The sequence below is a fragment of the Engystomops pustulosus genome, chromosome 4 (assembly GCF_040894005.1).
Source record: "Engystomops pustulosus chromosome 4, aEngPut4.maternal, whole genome shotgun sequence".
Classification (NCBI taxonomy): Eukaryota; Metazoa; Chordata; class Amphibia; order Anura; family Leptodactylidae; genus Engystomops; species Engystomops pustulosus.
The window spans coordinates 202,554,241-202,573,968 of record NC_092414.1 but is presented as its reverse complement, the minus strand read 5'-3'; the positions used below and the strand labels follow the sequence as shown (position 1 = coordinate 202,573,968).

Here is a 19,728-nt window from a genome sequence, read left to right as displayed (position 1 = left end):
GTATGTGTGTGTATATATCCCGTATGTGTGTGTATATGCTGTATGTGTGTATATATGCTGTATGTGTGTGTATATATGCTGTATGTGTGTATAACCTGTATGTGTGAGTATATCCTGTATGTGTGTGTATATATCCCGTATGTGTGTGTATATCCTGTATGTGTGTATATATCCTGTATGTGTGTGTACAATATCCTGTATGTGTGTACAATATCCTGTATGTGTGTGCATATATGCTGTATATGTCTATATATCCTGTATGTGTGTGTACAATATCCTGTATGTGTGTATATATCCTGTATGTGTGTGTATATCCTGTATGTGTGTGTGTATATCCTGTATGTGTGTGTACAATATTATGTATGTGTGTGTATATATCTTGTATGTGTGTATATATCCTGTATGTGTGTGTGTATATATCCTGCATGTGTGTGTGTATGTTGTCTGTATGTGGTATTGTATTTATTTCGATTAATGCGCATGTGTGGGGTCCAATTCTCATATTAAGCTGTGATAGGTAAGGTCGAGGTGCATGTTCAGACATGGCGTATGGAACAGTGAATTTTGTCCATGTGTTGGGACATAGGTACCTGAGAGGTAGTGGGCACTGCTGTCCTGTTTCTACCTAATGAGCTGACGCCTGCTCCAGCATTCACACAAAGCAGAGGAGAAGGGGCTGTGGAAAAGTTCAGTGCAGAGAGCTAAGTGCACAGCAGTGTGAGGGGTACATGAGTGTACAAAAATGTCATTATACAAAATACTTAGACACACAGGGGCTTATTTACTAAGATTTTCATCGGGTTTCCCGACTTTTCAGGGACCGCACGCGATCGGATTGGGTCGCAATCGTGCCGGCTTTCACGCGACACAAATCGGGGGAGGGCCATCGGACGATGCAACAGATTCGGTCTGAGCGCGGGATTTAACATTCAATTTGTGTCGTAAGACAATGCACTTACATACACCGGGAAGAAGAAGGTGAACTCTGTCAGACCTGAGTGGGGAAGCTACACATGCAGGATATCGGGCGCATGATCTTCTTGAAGCGCCAACGTATGATAAATGTGCCCCCGAGTGTTCTAAAGATTCCTTTACATGGAAGCTTAGCTGCACTACACGGCTATAGACCACAGAGTTCCGAACGGAATGGTCCCAATTAATATTCCCATCATATTATAGGAGCATCCAAAATAAATTAAAAAACTAAAATATTTCCCCACAACTGAAGCCCAATTTTTCTTAAAGTTGCAGCAGCCCGGCTAGCTCAGTCGGTAGAGCATGAGACTCTTAATCTCAGGGTCGTGGGTTCGAGCCCCACGTTGGGCGGGATATTTTGTTTTTCTATACGGATCAGACACTGCTACATTTTTTTGATGTATTTATTATATTTATATGATGCATAAAATATGAATAGGTAAGTAAGAATATTTGAGTTTCCCTCTATGTTGACCTCTAGGGGCCGAGAGGTTTATATAATGTATTTACATAATTTATTTTGTTACATTGAGTGTCAAAAAAATCCTTAATGAGTTTGTGGTGGTGAGTGCTGAGCACTGGGACTTGTATTTCCGTTCTATGGAGCAATGACCTATGAGACCTGCTGCTCCTGCTCCATTCCAGGTTTAGGGGCTGGGTTTACACTCTGGTGGGCAGAGCTAGGTTGCTCCACCTATGTCCACCCACCTGGTATATGTGCTCATCAGCCCGGCTAGCTCAGTCGGTAGAGCATGAGACTCTTAATCTCAGGGTCGTGGGTTCGAGCCCCACGTTGGGCGGTTTATTTTGTTTTTCTATACAGATCAGATACTGCTGCACATTTTTGATATTGTATTTAATATATTTTTATGATGCATAAAATAAGAATAGGTGATTTAGAATATTTAAGTTTCCCTCTAGGGGGCAAGTGGTTTATATAATGTATTTACATAATTTATTTTGTTACATTGAGTGTCAAAAAAATTCTTAATGAGTTTGTGGTGGTGAGTGCTGAGCACTGGGACTTGTATTTCCGTTCTATGGAGTATTGACCTAAGAGACCTGCTGCTCCTGCTCCATTCCAGGTTTAGGGGCTGGGTTTACACTCTGGTGGGCGGAGCTAGGTTGCTCCACCTATGTCCACCCACTGGGAAAGATTAGTCATCAGCCCGGCTAGCTCAGTCGGTAGAGCATGAGACTCTTAATCTCAGGGTCGTGGGTTCGAGCCCCACGTTAGGCGGAACTTTTGTTTTTCTATACGGTTCAGACACTTCTGCACATTTTTGAAATTGTATTTAATATATTATTATGATGTATAAAATATAAATAGGTGAGTAAGAATATTTGCGTTTCCCTCTATGTTGACCTCTAGGGGCCGAGTGATTTATAAAATTTATTTACATAACTTATTTTGTTACATCGAGTGTCAAAAAAATCCTTATTGAGTTTGTGGTGGTGAGTGCTGAGCACTGGGACTTGTATTTCCGTTCTATGGAGCATTGACCTATGAGACCTGCTGCTCCTGCTCCATTCAAGATTTAGGGGCTGGGTTTACACTCTGGTGGGCGGAGCTACAGTGCTCCACCTATATCCACCCACCGGAAAGGTTTGCTCAACAGCCCGGCTAGCTCAGTCGGTAGAGCATGAGACTCTTAATCTCAGGGTCGTGGGTTCGAGCCCCACGTTGGGCGTTGGTTTTGCTCCTTTGTTGGGTCTAGACATCTTGAAAGTAACCCTTTAAGGACATAGGGTTTTTTTCCTAAATTTTTGGCTACCCACCTTCAAATATCTATAACTTTTTCATGTTTCCATGTACAGAGCTGTGTGAGGCTTATTTTCTGCGTAACAAATTTTACTCCTCAGTGACGTTATTTATTATTCCATGACCCATACTGGGAAGGTGGAAAGAGATTCCAAATGTGGAAAAATTGGCAAAAAAACGTATTTGTGTCACTGTGCTCCCCAAATGATGTCTACTTTATTCTTTGGGTTGGTACGATCACGGTGATACCAAATTTACAGAGGTTTTATTGTGTTTTAATACATTTAAAAAAAAAAATTAAAACAGTGGGCCACATTTATCACTCGTTTTTTCTGTTGTTTTTGCGCCTTTTCATTCAGATGCACCGTTTTTTGCGCCATTTTTGCGATTAAACGCCAAACTAGTCGCGCAGCAAAAATAAGCAGCTTTCCCTCATCTATCTTACCAATCCAGATGTTTTGCTGCGCCTAATGATATTCATCACTTGCAACATTTTCATTTAAGCGCAAAAACGGGCGCAAAAACACTCCAGCCCGAAGCTGGCGTTATCTGAGAAGAAAGCACTGAGCCCCTTTGCAGAAGAGCTCATTTCTAGCAGCAGAGCTCAGCCAGACACTAGAACATATAATAGATACATTAGATACATTACAGACAGGAGCTGCAGACTCTATTTACAGTTCATCACCTTCTATTTACAAAATATTCTGCAAAACGCTGAGCTCACAGCAAGAGCAAGAGAAGTTTGCAGAAGCTTGCAGATACTACATACAAGTGTCCCCCATGTAATTCTGCACAGTGTCTGAGGGGGATATTGTGCAGAATTACAGGGGTGCAGCAGGAGACCAGCACTGGGGGATCCCCTCCAGGAGAAGCCACTGCTGAGGAGGTCACTGGGTGCTGGGTGTCACACACCTGGGTGCTGCTGTGAGTGTTATCTTCATTCTGGGATGTGGGAGAAGCAGAGAGGAGCTTGTAGCAGGATCACATGTAAGTGCCCGAATCTAACATTGCGCCTAAACTGTGTTAAAGTAAAGTGATTAATAAGAGGCAGAAAATCTACTTATCACAGATGGTTGTAGCTTGTGATAATTCTGGCAAAACAGTGCGCCTGAATTTAGGCGCAACTACTACACTTAGGCGCACAAAAGTGATAAATGTGGCCCATAGTGTACAAAAGAAAAAAAATATATAATATATAACTTTTTCATACTATGGTGTACGGAGCTGCGTGAGGGGTCAATTTTTTTCACTGCTACAACTTTGAGGACTGTGCAACATTCTGATCACTTTATATAAAAAATGTTTATGTGATGTAAAATGGTGTAAAAGTGGCGTTTTGGAACATTTGGGAGCCATTTTCCTTTATGTGGTTCACCGCCGGGAATATCCGCTTTTATATTTGTACAGATTGGACATTTTGGGATGCGGCGATACCTAATATCTATCTATTGTTTTTTTCTGTTTATTTAGTTTTATATCAGTTTTTAGTTTTTTACAAATTTTAAATTTTTTTATAACTTTAATTTATTTATTTTTTTACTATTTTTGGACCATATACATTTTTAAAAAATCTTAGATGGCCTGATCGTTCCTACCATATAGTACAATCCTACTGTATTGCAGTTTAAGGCGTTTTTTTTACATAGGATTCATTACAATGCGCCAAAACAGAATAAAAATAATATTTTACGATGCACCACTGGCACAATGTAACAAATCTGCAGAAGCCATACAGCTTAAGGTCTGACAAAGACCCGAGGCTGTCATGCCAACTGATCGCTGCTCCCTGATGACGTCACGGGGAGCGGCGATCTCAACAAAGATGTCGGTGCCCAAGCCACGCCCTCTTTTAAATGCTATTTCTATTAGCGGTGGGTGTTTGCTGCAATATGCTGCAAACCCCACCTCTGTAAGTGTTAAGAGGTCAATTTATAAGAATCCCCCCCCCCCCCCCGGGTATGGTTATAACACAAGTACAAGCCATCTATGTGTTTATGTAGATACGTGATGTCTCTTTTAGGAGTCGGGCCATCGGCTGAATGGTGAGCAATCCATTTGGTCTCCATTTAAGATTAAATGTTTTTTTATTTTTTTTTTAAAATCAGGCTGATCCTTCACGACTTCTAATTTGATGAAAAATCTTTAGACAGATTGATTTGATATTTCCTTGAAAAAAATCCTCATTTCTGCCACAAAATCAGCTGCTCCAGTGGCGCAATCGGTTAGCGCGCGGTACTTATAAGACAGTAACTGATGAGCAATGCCGAGGTTGTGAGTTCGAGCCTCACCTGGAGCACATTCTTTTATATTCCCCACAAGTTAAATCTGAGGTAATGAGATAATAAAACTTTATCATATTTACTAAGATTTCAAAATGTATATGTTTTTTTTTTATTTTTTTTTTCATTTATCCATTAATTTTAAAAATTGTTCAAAGATGTGTTGGATGTTAGAACAGGTAAAGGACGCTGGATTATTAGAGATTTAGTTATAGATATGTACAAGTGCTGTACCAGATGGGGAGAAAAAAAAAAAAAAACTACAGCAGAGGCTGGAAAAAGGTATTTAAAAAAAAAAAAAAAAAAAATTAATAAAATAAAATATAAAAATTCAGTGCCCTATTTTTTTTTTTTTTTAAACCTCGGGCTATTTCCTAGAATATGACAATTCTAACGCATTGTTTGTACCATCTCTCTGTCATTCCGCTTAGAAATTGATGAAAACATTGACATCTAGGTGATAACCGTTAGGGGTGTGGTCTTGAAATTGTCCAATCAGTGCTGACTGTCAGGTTGTATAGGAGCATACCACTACAACAAGGGTTACACCCAACTGTTCATTTATGAATATCGAGCCGTAATAATACAAAAATGGAAAGACGCAGAACTTACGGCAAACTTCTGTTGGGTTTACACCCAGAACTACAAAATTTCCAAGAATTTCTTCCCCAAAATTGATATTTAATCTGAAATTCAAGTATTTGTTCAAAAATTTTAGCAAGAAGGACCCCTCTTATTGATAACGTTTCCAATTGGGGGTATAGAAACGAATAAGACAGTGGGGCAGATTTACTTACCCGGTCCATTCGCGATCCAGCGGCGCGTTCTCTGCACTGGATTCGGGTCCGATCGGGATTTATTAAGGTAGTTCCTCCGCCGTCCACCAGGTGGCGCTGCTGCGCTGAAAAGCATCGGAATGCGCTGGAGTTCACCGAGCCGGGCTGAGTGAAGGTAAGCGCGAGTCCAGCAACATTATTTTTTTTTTAAAATGCGGCGGTTTTTCCAAATCCGTCGGGTTTTTGTTCGGCCACGCCCCCCGATTTCCGTCACGTGCATGCAAGCGGCGATGCGCCACAATCTGATCCCGTGCGCCAAAATCCCAGGGCAATTTAGGGGAAATCGGTGCAAATCGGAAATATTCGGGTAACACGTCGGGAAAACGCGAATCGGGCCCTTAGTAAATGACCCCCATTATGTTTGAAGTTCGATAGGGGCCATGTTTTTTGCACCCATGGCAGTTCCCCTCTCTGCGGTGTTAGACACCAATATCATATTCTGTGCAGAACTAAAATCATGTATCAAAATATTTCAAACCACGTAACAAGCCGGACTCTGCTCAATTTCAATACAGTTTGTATTTTCTTTACAAGCGTCTGATTATTATCATACACTTGAAGAATGGGAACCGCAATGGGTCCCAACCCGCACCCAGTTTTTGAACAGAAACTGATTGTAGCGAGATCAGCATTCCATATTATATGATCCTTCTATCAAAGGATTCAATCATAACTAATTGAAGGCACATGGTCACATATTGTCAAAATCTACTTTAGAAAAGTCTTTTTGAATACCAGTCATAGGATGGTAAGAAAAAAAATAAAAATTACTAGAAAACTCTGGAACAGGACAGTTCTTGGTTTTACTTATCAAAAACATTTCAAAGCCATTATTTCAGAAGGACCGAAACCTCAAAGCTATAGCAGCCCGGCTAGCTCAGTCGGTAGAGCATGAGACTCTTAATCTCAGGGTCGTGGGTTCGAGCCCCACGTTGGGCGACTTCTTTTTCTTCCTTTTATTGAGTTTATAATTGTAGGAAAGTATCAACATTACGACATTTGTGATATTAAAAAGACATTTTTGGAAGAAGACCTAAAAATTACCTGTAAGTCAAGGACCATCCGATGCTGGAACGTGGGTAATAACAGGTTAGTTAGGTAAATTTTTTTTTAACTCTTTAGACATTGAGATTTCTGACACTTATGTGTATGGTTGGCTTTACTCTCTCAGCACTGCATGATGGGAACTGTAGTCTGCTACCTACAAAGTGCACCACATAAAAGGAACACACAGGGGGCAGCAGTGTGACAAAAATGGTGAGAAAGTATCAGTTTGGGACTTTTGTTTGTGTGTAATAACTCTTCTACCTTTCTTAAATTCGATCAGGAATACCACTACGGTAAAAATGCAGATTAACAAACACTTACTCAATGGCTGTTTTGGCTCCTCCCTAAATCTGGGCGGAGTAACACTATGTAAATTTTTTAAAAAATTAAAAGAATTATGATCCCATCTCTCGCATTGACAACCAGCCACCCTCCCCCCATTGGCACTAGACACATCCTTATCCCCTTAAACCGGGACACAGTATTTAACATGTGGGCGGAGCATAGTAAGTTAACGATCCATGTAAAATTCATCAATGCCGTTTATTAACAAATCGTTTGCGCTTTCCAAAAGCGAATTCCGGTAGAAAAAGAAAACAAAGGATCAGTTTGTCATGTCCCGGCCATGTAGCGATGTCTTCAAGTGTTGAGTTTTCTTCATCTTCATCACAGAATGCAGTTTCCGGGGAGAATTCTTCTCAGCGAGGACCCAGAGTGGGCGGTGCCTTTAGGAAATGAAGGCCGGACGCTGACCTAGAGATGGAGTCGTGTTGCGGGTAGTGGTGAGTCTCTGCTGTACGAGCTCATGAAGGCACTTTGAGTTTACAGCTACCCAAAAAATACTGGAGGATCCGGTCCACCACCCACGCCAGGCAGAAATCCACAAAGAGGACTTTGGCAATAACCAGTTTAAACTGCAAAAAAAGAAAAATGAATTTTAATATATATATAATTTTAGTTTAATTCTATTATACAAAAGGAGATCTTTCAAGCCAAAAAAAAAAAAAAAATCATTCGCCCAACGTGGGGCTCGAACCCACGACCCTGAGATTAAGAGTCTCATGCTCTACCGACTGAGCTAGCCGGGCTGTTAATTGATTCTCTCAAGTGTGTTGACATAGGTGGAGCAACCTAGCTCCACCCACCAGAGTATAAACCCAGCCCCTAAACCTGGAAAAGAGCAGCATCAGCAATGTCCCATAAATTAATGCCCCATATAAAGGGAATAAAAGTCAATGGCCAGACATTCACCACACAGACTAATTAAGGATTTTTTTGACACTCGATGTAACAAAATAAATTATGTAAATAAAGTTATATAAAATCACTCGGCCCCTAACCTAAATTATATTGTATACATCATAAAAATATATGAAACATGTTATAAAAAAAAAAAAAAAAAAATGCCGCAGTGTCTGATCCGTATATAACAAAACATAAAAACATATTCGCCCAACGTGGGGCTCGAACCCACGACCCTGAGATTAAGAGTCTCATGCTCTACCGACTGAGCTAGCCGGGCTGATGAGCACATATACCAGGTGGGTGGACATTGGTGGAGCACCGTAGCTCCACCCACCAGATGGCAAACTTAGCCACTAAATCTTGAATGGAGCAGGAGCAGCAGGTCTCATAGGTCAATGCTCCATAGAACGGAAATACAAGTCCCAGTGCTCACCACTCACCACCACAAACTCATTAAGAATTTTTTTGACACTTGATGTAACGAAATAAATTATGTAAATTAATTATATAATTATATAAAATCACTCGGCCCCTAGAGGGAAACTTAAATATTCTAAGTAACCTATTCATATCTTATACATCATACAAATATATTAAAAACACAATATCAAAAATGTGCAGCAGTGTCTGACCCGTATAGAAAAAACAAAATAATCCGCCCAACGTGGGGCTCGAACCCACGACCCTGAGATTAAGAGTCTCATGCTCTACCGACTGAGCTAGCCGGGCTGTTACAGATCTGAGAATTTGGATCATGGCCAGAGAATGGGTTTAGGATGTTATTGAGAAGTAAAACCAAGATTTTTTTCCCCTTACAGTCCTATGACATTGGTATTCAAAAAGAATCATTTAAACTAGAATTTGAAAAAAAAAAAAAATCTGTGCCTCAAATTGGACATAAATGAGTCCTTCTGTTTAATAGAAGGATCATATAATATTGAATGCTGGTCGTACCCATGGCGGTTCCCTTTACTATAATAGTCAGACCAGCGTTGCATGTCCCTAAGGCTGCTCAATTTTTAAGCCGACTCATTCGTCTTCGTAAATGTCTTCTTTACTAATCACTAATGTCTTCTATGTGGATTCATGGCAACAGTTTTAGATCCAATAAAGAAAAGAAAAATAATTCGCCCAACGTGGGGCTCGAACCCACGACCCTGAGATTAAGAGTCTCATGCTCTACCGACTGAGCTAGCCGGGCTGCTGCAGCTTTACATTTTGGGAAACTGGGTCACTGATGGATGCAAGGTGTTTTAGGGAAAATAGGGGAAAATTTGGGAAAAATTTGCACAGGACCATAGAAAACTGGGGCTTATTTTTTTTCCCCCTGTACCAACATGTGATGTACAATTATGTCACAGCTTTAGAAAGTGTATATAGCGAGCAGAGCGACACTTTTTTTTTTCCATTTCGCACCAAACTGTGTAGTGTAACAGGATGTTCATAGGCTGCAGGGTGACTTGGACAAACTGAATGTTTGGTCATCCACTTGGCAAATGAGGTTTAATGTGGATAAATGTAAGGTTATGCACCTGGGGGCCAATAATCCAAAGGCAAAATATGTCCTTGGGGGAGTAAATCTGGGAGAGTCCCTTGTTGAGAAGGACCTGGGGGTACTAGTAGATCATAAATTGAGTAACAGCATGCAATGTCAAGCAGCTGCCTCTAAAGCCAGTAGGATCTTGTCATGTATCAAAAGTGGTATGGACTCTCGTGATAGGGATGTAATATTACCACTGTATAAGGCATTGGTTCGGCCTCACCTGGAATATGCTGTCCAGTTCTGGGCACCGGTCCATAAAAAGGAGGCCCTGGAGCTGGAGAGGGTTCAACGTAGAGCCACAAAAATGATAAGGGGTATGGATGGTCTTAGTTATGAGGAAAGATTAAAACAACTAGATTTATTTAGTCTGGAAAAGAGACGACTACGAGGGGAAATGATTAATTTATATAAATATATGAATGGTCCATACAAAAAATATGGTGGGAAGTTGTTCCAGATTAAATCAAATCAAAAGACGAGGGGGCACTGTCTCCGTCTGGAGAAAACAAGGTTTAATCACCGGGGACGACAGGGCTTTTTTACTATGAGAACTGTCAATCTGTGGAATAGCTGAGCTCTGGCGCTGGTCACAGCAGGGACAGCAGAGAGCTTCACGAAGGGTCTAGATGCCTTTTTACACCTAAATATCATTGATGGTTATGTTATATAGAATTGTTTCCCCTAAATCCCTTCCTCATCCAATCCCTTCCCTTCCTTGGTTGAACTTGATGGACAAGTGTCTTTTTTCAACCGTATAAACTATGAAACTATGAAACTCAAAATAATGTGAATAAAAAGGGACCAGGAGGTCGTACAGTCCCCAAAAATGACACAGTCCCCTACACAGCTCCGTACACCAAAGTGTGAAAAAGTTATCAGTGTCAGAAAATTAAGAACATTTTTGAAATCTATTAAAACCTACATAAGCTTAGTATCCCCCGTGATTGTAGCTTCCCAGTACACGGCATGGAATAATAAATACTGTCACCAGGAAGTACAATTTGTTACTCAGAAAATAATAAAGAAAATAAAAAAGTTATGGATTGTGAAGAAGGGGGGAGTGGAAAAATGGAAACACAAAAACAGAAAATGGCCAAGTCGTGAAAGGGTTAAATCCACATGACCACTGATGTGACATCCCCACTGCAATGTGGATGACAGGAGGACAGATCAGTCTAATTAGTCAGGTGACATGACTGACCAATCTGCTGCTAGATTCACCACGAGGGTGGGACCCCCTTTATGTAAGGAGAAGGAGGTAGAATATACAATGATTACCTCCACTGGGATGTCCACCAGGCCAAACTGATCGTTGAACTCCGGAGATGTCCCCGACAGGAGGCCAACGATGGCCGTACCGGACAGCACGATGCTCCACAGCAGCGGCTTGTTTTCCCTTAGGCTCTCCATGAAAGGGTGACCCTAAAAACACACCAAATAACGATATGAAGCCATGACCTCAGGATACAGATAGCGGAGGCCACCGACCTATAAATGGTTCTGAACCGTAGGAAACGGTTACACCGGGGCCTCAGCTGTATTATCACTATGTGCCAGCAGGTGGCAGCATCATCCAGCTCAAAATCGCTCCCTGCCAAAGCGCAGAGGGTTCATAGGGAGCAGAAACTACCTGGGCCTGGATGTGTCACCATAATGGGGGGGACACAGCCCCTACATACCTTGTAGTTAATAGCGAAGGTGGCCATCTGCATGGCCATGGACATGATGTAGACGGTGCTGTTCACCAGGCTCGGCTCAAACTCCTTATACAAGTCCACAAACTCTTCCTTCCTGAGGAGGGAAAGCAGCCGGACGTCCATAACACATCATTATCAGACCCACTCTCTATATACACAACCTTGTTAAAATTGGTGCCTGTGGGGGGCGCTGGGGGCTCTGCCGGTTAGTACGGGTGCTGTAATGCTGCACACACTAGTGGTAAACAAGTGAATGGCTTCTGCAATGTGATCAGAATGTAACTAATAACCTTGAGTCCGTGTTGTTAATGTGACGGTGATGGATCTTTGTATCGTGTGTAGATGTGCGGCTCAGATCTTTGTCTCCTAATGTGTGTACAGCCTCATAGAAGTGTCTTCCTACAGGATTCATAGGATCCATTTAAATCGCTGGACATCAGACAGCTGGGACCCCCCACCAATCCACAACTTATTCTGTCCCCCGGCTAATAGTTGTGGGGCTCTTCTTGTAAGAAAGCCCCTGATTTATGTCACACGGCAAGAGACCTCGTGATTGTGGGGTGCAGTCACCATGAACCCATGACAGAGGCTACAGTAGAGAGAGATCATTGTGTGATGTCACCATGATGTCATATACTGAGTATTCTGAATGAGGTGCTCCGTGTACGATGAGGGGTCCCGCCAGGACTGCACAGCAGTCATACAGCTACGGCCGCCATCATCCTGCAGGTAGGATTTTACTACTTATTTATCATCTTTTACAAAGTGTGTAATGTGTGCACCATTATTTAATGGAGGCTTCTGTAAGAAGCTTCCGGAAGCCTCGAAATGGCCGTTGCCTCATTCTTTGGGCCTCCTGCCTTCACTCCCTCCCTGCTTCACCTTGAGTCTGCTACGTGAGTATTATTACAAGTACTGATAATGAAGAAAGGACTTTTTACTGAAGATTGGCGAGTGTCATTGGAGAATATTCTCAGGCCACTAGAAGATTAGCCTACGGGTTTCAATTGGGAAGTGATGAGGTAGAAATGCTATCGTCTTTTAGTGCTTCAATGAAGAATCCCAAATTTGTTTCCATATCAGTCTCCAGTCCCCTCTGACAGCTGTAAGTATACCAAAAATTCTGTCTACTTGCCCCTGTGGGAGCTGCGAGTATAGTACCCAGTATGTCTACTTGCCCCTCTGGCAGCTGTGAGCATAGTACCAGTATGTTTACTTCCATCCATGTAATCATAGTACCCAGTATGTCTACTTGCCCCTCTGGCAGCTGTGAGCATAGTACCAGTATGTTTACTTCCATCCATGTAATCATAGTAGCCAGTATGTCTCCTTCCCACTCTTGCAGCTGTGAGCATAGTACCAGTATGTTTACTTCCATCCATGTAATCATAGTAGCCAGTATGTCTCCTTCCCCCTCTGGCAGCTGTGAGCATAGTACCAGTATGTTTACTTCCATCCATGTAATCATAATACCCAGTATGTCTCCTTCCCACTCTTGCAGCTGTGAGTATAGTACCTACTATATCTCCTTCCCCCTCTGTAGGTTGCCTCCTGGAGGTGGTAATCTTACCTGGGTTCGGTTCTTTCGAGTGCCCCTTGGTATAAATAGATAAGGCTGCAGAAGTGCACCAGGAACTGCAGGAGCACAGTGAGGACGGTGTACAGGTTGAAGATGTTTGGTAAAGGCCGCTCCCTGGAGAGGTATTTCAGAGGCTGGAAAGTAGCGGTAAAGAGTCAAACATGAAAACCGGAACATAAATGTCCCCGATCACATCATGCGCAGGGACCCGAGCACCCACCTTGGAGCGGGAGATGAAGAGGAAGCAGCCGGCCAGGAGAAGCCCTTGTAGTGTGGCCTGGAAATCACTGAACTTCACTCCCTCCAGATACAGGACGCTCTGCCCGTAGGCCAGGATGAGGGCGTTCAGCGCCAGGATCTTAAACATCTGCAGCGTGGTGACCAGCGTACAGCGCCCCTGCTTGATAACGTGGCAGACTGCAGGAGGTAATCACAGGACACGTTTCTCAGCCTCATCACCAGAAAAACATGGCTGCCACACAGGATGTGCCTGGTATTGCTGCTCCACCTGCGCTGCTATACCACATACAACCTGTGCACAGATGTGGCGCTGCTCTTGTAAGAAAAGCAGCCATGTCATCCAGTAAAACCCCTTTAAGGACCGGCTTGGGTTTGGATAATAACAGGTGATACCGGAGCAGGTTATAGTCAGGACTGAGGACAGACTGATGATATACTCACTGCATTGTATAGAGGACAGCTTAGAGGTGAACGGGGCAGCGATACTGGCATCTCCCAGCTTCACCACCTGCACCTGGTCCTCCTCCAACTCCTTCAGGACCTGGCTGATCCTCTCCTGGAATAGAACCAAACATTGAAACTTTACACAGAACCAAACCCAATAGGCAGAGCAGCACTGATCCCTCCACCACCGGCCATGAGCATCACGGCTTATTGAGTTTGATAGACGCCGTGTAATACTTCATGTATCCTGCGGAGGCGCTGTTGGGAAGCTGAACACTCTATGGTAAGGGAGCTCACCCTCTGCTGAGCCTGCTGTTCCTCTCGCTGGGACATGATGCGGTTCCTTGCGGCTCTGGAGGTGGGCTTGATGGAGTTGCTGGAGAACGGAGGTCCGGGTGGTCTGCCGTCTGGCACGGCTTCCCTCGTCTTCCTCTTCTTCTCGGGGAGGCGCTCTGGAGCGTTGGCGAGCAGTGCTACGCCTGAGAAAACCCACAAGACAGCTGTCAGGACCCAACGCTTGTAGTGTCAGAGCTGGTCATTACAGAACTACAACTCCCATCATGCCTTTGTGTAGTGGTGAAGGGGGCGCAGAGCTTACATTTATCTATCTGCCTCGTTACTCACCCACATTGGCGTGCTTCAGTGCCCCCACATCGTTGGTCCCGTCTCCGCACATCAATGTGATGTAGCCCAGCTCCTTCAGACTCGTGATCACAAACTCCTGCAAAAGGAGAGACCATCCTCATGGGTGACGATAACCTGAGAAAGTGCTCGACACATGGACTACCCCTTTAAGCTCTACCGTATAGCAGGAGGTCTACCATCAGATATCACCAACATATCCCTTTAATAGTCCAATTTCATCGAGGTTAAGTGGTGAAAATCAGACTTAGGACCTGTGTCGGATACATGTGGTCCCCGACTTAAGGACACCGGACTTACAGACGACCCCTAGTTACAGACAGACCCCTCTGTCCCCTGTGACCAGCTGTAAGGTGTCTGTAATGAAGTTTTATTATTAATCTTTGGTCCAATTACAGCAAAAATTTTGAAACTCCAATTGTCACTGGGACAAAAAAATTTTTCGTCTGGATCTACAATTATAAAATAGACAGTTCCGACTTACATACAAATTCAACCTAAGAACAAACCTATGGAACCTTTCTTGTATGTAACCCGGGGACTGCCTGAAGTTCACCTCTGCCCCCCAGCTAAAATTTAGGAAAGACATATTGTCCTCCTTACCTTCTGTTTGGGGGAAACTCGTGCAAACACCTGAGTGTGAGGGATGATGGCGGATAAGAGGCGAGGCCGGGCGGCCTGCAGGTAGGACAGCCCCTCTCCGGTCAGGCACAGGTAGTACTTATCAGTGAAGGTTTGTACCGAATCTGGGAAAGCTGGAAGGGAGACTGAGCCATCGATGGACTGCCACATCCAGCCGGCATCTGAGGAGGGGGAACAAGCAAGAAGGATCAGCCATGTTACTGGATAACCACAGTACAGGGTGTAACCATACAGCACTGCAGCAATGCCCTGGATAGATGTGTGAGCATATCTTCGAGTAGGTAGTTAGTAGCAGCAGGACTGTGAAATATGGATTTATATTCCAGGATTGTGAACTTCAAATCAACTGGGTGTCCTCACACTGCTGTGCTCTCGTCTCTCTCAAGTCAGTGTTAGGTATGGACACTGGAGAGATGTGTAACCATACCTGAGAGAATGCGTTATTAGTAGTAGCAGCAGGAGTATGACGTGGATTTAAATTCCAGGATTGTACTGGTGGTGCGTCCTCACACTGCTGTGCACCATTCTCCCTGTGGCCTGTGTAAGGCATTTTCCCTGGAGATTTGTGTAGTATTACCTCTGTGTAAGTTCTTAGTAGCAGCAGGACTGTGAAATATGGATGTATATTCCAAAATTGTAGCTTTTCCATGTTCGCAAGGGGCATGTCCTCACACTGCTGTGCTTAGTACATACCTGCTCCACAGTCTCTCCATCCTCTGAGCGACTGATGTAGTTGTAGCTCCTGCTAACTGAGAGGAGAGGGAAATGACTATGGAGCAGCTCAATTCATAGAGCACAGTACAAAGCAGTGTGAGGAAACACACTCAGTACAATCCTACAATATAAATCCATATTTCACAGCCCTGCTACTACTAACAACCCACACACAGAGGTACATGGTTATACAGATCTCCAGGGACCGTAGGCAAACATTGCCTGTAGTGAGCACAGCAGTGTGAGGACGCACCTCCCGGGTAGATGAAGAGGCTACAGAATACAAATCCATATTTCACAGTCCTGCTGCTCCTACTACCACCAACATACACAGAGGTTTGGTTACACAGGACCACTTCCTTACACTGTCTGCAGTCCTGTATACAATGCCTGTAAGTGCGCCCCATCCAGTCACACTTACCTTTAGTGTCGTTTTTAGGCTGTAGGATCAGGGTGTCCTCCTTCACTATAAAGCTGAGCTCCTGCGCCACGTGGCAGGCGGTGAGAGGGTTGTCTCCAGTTATCATCACAACCTGCAGATCAGAGGAGACCCCGGGGTTACACGTCTCACGAGGTGAAGTGACCCCCCATGTGTAAACACTGGATAATCTGGCCGGATACCATAAGGAAACCCTACTGTTCCATACCATCACATCCCATCCGCCCCCCTCCCTCCCCACTTACATGGTGCGACGCGTTCTGAATCTCTTTGATGACGGCTTTGGAGTCGGCTTTTAGGGGGCAGGACACTACAATGAAGCCGGCAAACTTCAGGTCACACTCCAGCGTCTCGCGCTTGATTTCACGGATCTTAAAAAAAAAAATTAAAAATTAATTAAACCAAACGGATAAAAACGGATGGACAAGAAGTGTGGAAAAGTGTCTCCTCGGAGGCTTCCGCACTGTACACAACGTAGGAAGAGATGAGTCAATCGAGATGAACTTGGAGGAGTGAATGAAGTCTGTAAAGGACATGGTCACCAGATTTTACCACATTAAACTACCACACCCCTCAGTTAGGGGGTAACTAGAATTCCCTCTTTCATGGGACATCTCACCCATTAAATCTCCCCTTAAAGCCATGTGAAAATTAGCAGAGAAGAGTCATATTGCCTCAGATGAGTCATGTTTAGAGGCTGCAGGAGTAGTGTAACTTGAGACGCCCCCAATTTTGGTTCTATAGTACCTAGAGACCTGCTTAATATTGAAGTTAAAAATCTAACCTTACAGATCACATCAGGCGTGTTCATCTGTGAACTACAGGACTGGAGATACAGGCAGTTAAAGCCGTAAGTGGTAATGTAAGCGGCAGATAAAGGTCCAGTTCCTGCCAATGTCTTAAACTGCCTATATATCTGGGATAGATAGGACTCTTCTGGGATAGATACGACTCTTATGGGATAGATATGACTCTTATGGGTCTTGGGGTAAAATCTGGTGACAGGTTCCCTTCAAGGGAGATGGAGGATATGAAGGATAACAGGTTGGGGTGTGCTCTATGTATGTAAGTGGCTGGTCACACAATGTGTACATTGGTCAAGCCTGTTACCTGCTGATGGCTGAGGTGCCCCAGCTCCTTGTACCCCAGGGCGAGGACTCGAGCCCCTTCTCTGGAGATTTCAGTGTGCACTCTGTTATAATACTCCGGACAGTGAGAAAACTGTAAAACACAATAATACACGTCTACAGACACAGTATGTAAAGATAATTCTACCCAGTGAGCACGCCCCTTTAAGAGTCACTCACCATCTTGTGTAGGGTCTCGGGTGCCCCCTTAACCGTGGCCACGCAGCAGAGATCAGTGGAGCCGGGCCGCTCGTACGATGCCAGGACAGACATCCGTTTGAGGGAACTGGCGAAATGGAATCGCTGGTGGATCTTCAGGCCTTGGGTTTTGATGCTCCGAGGGAAAACTTTCTCATCTGTGAGAGGATGACGGGAGACGTCAGGTACAAGGTTAGTGACCCGGGTCTATGACGCGGTAAGGATCGCTCTTACCTTTGGTGAGGGACCAGTCCACGGCGGTGAGCATGGCCTTCTCCAGGGGGTCTCCCACCAGCGTGCCGTCATCCAGCTGCACCAGAGAGTGACACGTGGCCACCACTCTGTGCGTGTCTATGGGGATGTCTGAGATCGGCGTGATATCCTTCCCGTCCCTGCAGGGAGAGAACGCAGGATATTACACAGACCACTAGGGCCGACAAATCTCTTCCAATTTCACTCTTATCCATATAGATAGATTGCTACTATGATCCCCCGAAAATAGGACAATGTCTTATATTAATTGTTTCTCCTGAAGAGCCCCTAGGTCTTATTTTCAGGGGACGTCTTATTTTTCCATGGACAACAATTTACAATTATTGCTGAGCAAAGGAAGGGAGAGGATTACTTTTTCCTGCCCCCTAGATCAGTAATAGAACAGACATTTAAAAGGAAGTTTCATATTTTTAAGAATTTATTGCATATTTGTGGGGTTGTATTTATCAGACTAACACCACAGCCCTGGTAATGACAGCTCACCTGAGTCCGGCCACGCCGCGCACCACCAGGCTGTCGCTGGTTAACGTTCCGGTCTTGTCGAAGCAGCAGATCTCCACCTTCCCAGCGAAGGGGATCCGGAAGGGCTCGGTACAATAGACGTCTGAAATGAAATGCAGAGCTTGTGTTGGTCAATGGGGCGGTGTGCCATCTGATGGGGAGAGCGGTCATTACACTTTGTACTCACAGAGTTTGGCCAGAGCGATGAGCGAGGTGTTCACCGCCAGGGAAAGCTCGATCGGGAGCTCCGGGGGGACGACCGAGGTCAGGATCAGGGTGCACTCCAAGAACAACTTGTAGCGATTCCTGCTGGGATCTTTAGTACCTGGAAATACGAGATCAATCACATTGTTTAGAACAAAGTGACCCATAGAAAGGCCACGGGGGGAGAATTGTTCATTGAATGTGGGCGACATTTATCAAACGTTCCTATAGAAACTAAAGCTCCACACAGACTTCAGAAGAGTCAGAGGGGTCGTCCACTTTCAGCAAATCATTGATACTCTACTCTTTGTGTAATGGAAAGTTAAACAATTTCCTAATATATTTTCTATCAGTCCCTTACAGTTTTCTGGATCTCTGCTTCCTGTCATTAACATTTCCTGTGGATAAGCACCAGTCCCTGATCATGTGATGTCACACAGGTGCACAGCTTGCATCACACAGAGTAAGTAGAGCTGTGTTGTAACGAGGCATGCACCTGTGTGACATCACATGACCAGGGGAATATAATGACCCGTGCACCTGTGTATATAACAAGCTGTGCACCTGTGTGACATCACATGACCAGGGGAATATAATGACCCGTGCACCTGTGTGTATATAACAAGCTGTGCACCTGTGTGACATCACATATCCATGGATATAATGAGCTGTGCGCCTGTGGGACATCACCTGACCAGGGACAGATTTCTATCTATTGACAGGATGTAAACAATGGGGGACATGTCTCGTTATTTTGATCTGGTTTTTTATGTCTTTTTGTGTGTTTTTTTATGTAGCTTTTTACGTGCATTGTTGTCTGGTGCAGTGTTTCCAAATGTATCTTTCCAAGACAGATGTTTTTTTTGTTTTGCAACTTTTTAGGTGCAAATTAGAGACTTTTCAGGTGCAAAATAAGGTACAACTGACTATAAGTCTATAACATCTCCTAAATGCTTGTGTCAGCTCGGCTCACTTACATATCAAGGACCACTTCCTACTTACATATGTTTAGGTGTGAACGGGACTATGGGAGTGGTCCTTGATATGTAATTGAGCCTGGCTGAAACCAGCATGTAGGAGGCGTAATAGACTTGCAGGAGAGGCGTCTATGTAGCTCCAGGATAGTGCGTGACATTAGATCCTGCTTAGGTTTCTAGTATTCTAGTGATAAACCTGGGGGAGGCAATGAAGCACATATACACATACAATATGACAAGCTACATCTATATACAAAAGAGCAAACAAACAAGACAATTAGCCCAGGAGTAGCTGTATACGGTTATGTAGCGCCCCCTAGGGGCGAGGTAGATTCTAGTGCTAGGAGATTGGAAGCCAGATTTT

The 19,728-nt window shown here is 44.0% G+C and overlaps 1 protein-coding gene and 10 non-coding genes across 11 annotated transcripts in view; 6 read left to right on the top strand and 5 right to left on the bottom strand.

The window, feature by feature from the left end:
* Nucleotides 1-1,253: 1,253 nt before the first annotated feature.
* TRNAK-CUU (transfer RNA lysine (anticodon CUU)) lies at nucleotides 1,254-1,326 on the top strand. Its single transcript has one exon. It is a non-coding gene; the product is annotated as a tRNA-Lys (tRNA).
* Nucleotides 1,327-1,702: 376 nt separating this feature from the next.
* Nucleotides 1,703-1,775, top strand: TRNAK-CUU (transfer RNA lysine (anticodon CUU)). The gene has a single exon. It is a non-coding gene; the product is annotated as a tRNA-Lys (tRNA).
* A 367-nt stretch (nucleotides 1,776-2,142) lies between these two features.
* On the top strand, nucleotides 2,143-2,215 carry TRNAK-CUU (transfer RNA lysine (anticodon CUU)). Its single transcript has one exon. It is a non-coding gene; the product is annotated as a tRNA-Lys (tRNA).
* A 378-nt stretch (nucleotides 2,216-2,593) lies between these two features.
* On the top strand, nucleotides 2,594-2,666 carry TRNAK-CUU (transfer RNA lysine (anticodon CUU)). The gene has a single exon. It is a non-coding gene; the product is annotated as a tRNA-Lys (tRNA).
* A 2,274-nt stretch (nucleotides 2,667-4,940) lies between these two features.
* TRNAI-UAU (transfer RNA isoleucine (anticodon UAU)) lies at nucleotides 4,941-5,033 on the top strand. The gene is given in 2 exon segments: nucleotides 4,941-4,978; nucleotides 4,998-5,033. It is a non-coding gene; the product is annotated as a tRNA-Ile (tRNA).
* A 1,685-nt stretch (nucleotides 5,034-6,718) lies between these two features.
* TRNAK-CUU (transfer RNA lysine (anticodon CUU)) lies at nucleotides 6,719-6,791 on the top strand. Its single transcript has one exon. It is a non-coding gene; the product is annotated as a tRNA-Lys (tRNA).
* A 632-nt stretch (nucleotides 6,792-7,423) lies between these two features.
* The window catches only part of ATP13A1 (ATPase 13A1), a 23,343-nt gene continuing 11,038 nt past the window's right edge, over nucleotides 7,424-19,728 (bottom strand). Inside the window, exons 11-26 of the mRNA XM_072149445.1 lie at nucleotides 18,371-18,508; nucleotides 18,166-18,286; nucleotides 17,644-17,801; nucleotides 17,392-17,567; nucleotides 17,195-17,305; nucleotides 16,330-16,455; nucleotides 16,067-16,178; nucleotides 14,893-15,092; nucleotides 14,272-14,368; nucleotides 13,945-14,126; nucleotides 13,645-13,759; nucleotides 13,184-13,380; nucleotides 12,955-13,097; nucleotides 11,367-11,478; nucleotides 10,966-11,109; nucleotides 7,424-7,813 (exon numbers count right to left, since the gene is read on the bottom strand). Of these exons, the coding sequence (XP_072005546.1) occupies nucleotides 7,703-7,813; nucleotides 10,966-11,109; nucleotides 11,367-11,478; nucleotides 12,955-13,097; nucleotides 13,184-13,380; nucleotides 13,645-13,759; nucleotides 13,945-14,126; nucleotides 14,272-14,368; nucleotides 14,893-15,092; nucleotides 16,067-16,178; nucleotides 16,330-16,455; nucleotides 17,195-17,305; nucleotides 17,392-17,567; nucleotides 17,644-17,801; nucleotides 18,166-18,286; nucleotides 18,371-18,508 (2,243 nt within the window). The 3' untranslated portion in view covers nucleotides 7,424-7,702. The remainder of the gene's footprint in view (nucleotides 7,814-10,965; nucleotides 11,110-11,366; nucleotides 11,479-12,954; nucleotides 13,098-13,183; nucleotides 13,381-13,644; nucleotides 13,760-13,944; nucleotides 14,127-14,271; nucleotides 14,369-14,892; nucleotides 15,093-16,066; nucleotides 16,179-16,329; nucleotides 16,456-17,194; nucleotides 17,306-17,391; nucleotides 17,568-17,643; nucleotides 17,802-18,165; nucleotides 18,287-18,370; nucleotides 18,509-19,728) is intronic.
* On the bottom strand, nucleotides 7,915-7,987 carry TRNAK-CUU (transfer RNA lysine (anticodon CUU)). The gene has a single exon. It is a non-coding gene; the product is annotated as a tRNA-Lys (tRNA).
* TRNAK-CUU (transfer RNA lysine (anticodon CUU)) lies at nucleotides 8,349-8,421 on the bottom strand. Its single transcript has one exon. It is a non-coding gene; the product is annotated as a tRNA-Lys (tRNA).
* TRNAK-CUU (transfer RNA lysine (anticodon CUU)) lies at nucleotides 8,801-8,873 on the bottom strand. The gene has a single exon. It is a non-coding gene; the product is annotated as a tRNA-Lys (tRNA).
* TRNAK-CUU (transfer RNA lysine (anticodon CUU)) lies at nucleotides 9,273-9,345 on the bottom strand. Its single transcript has one exon. It is a non-coding gene; the product is annotated as a tRNA-Lys (tRNA).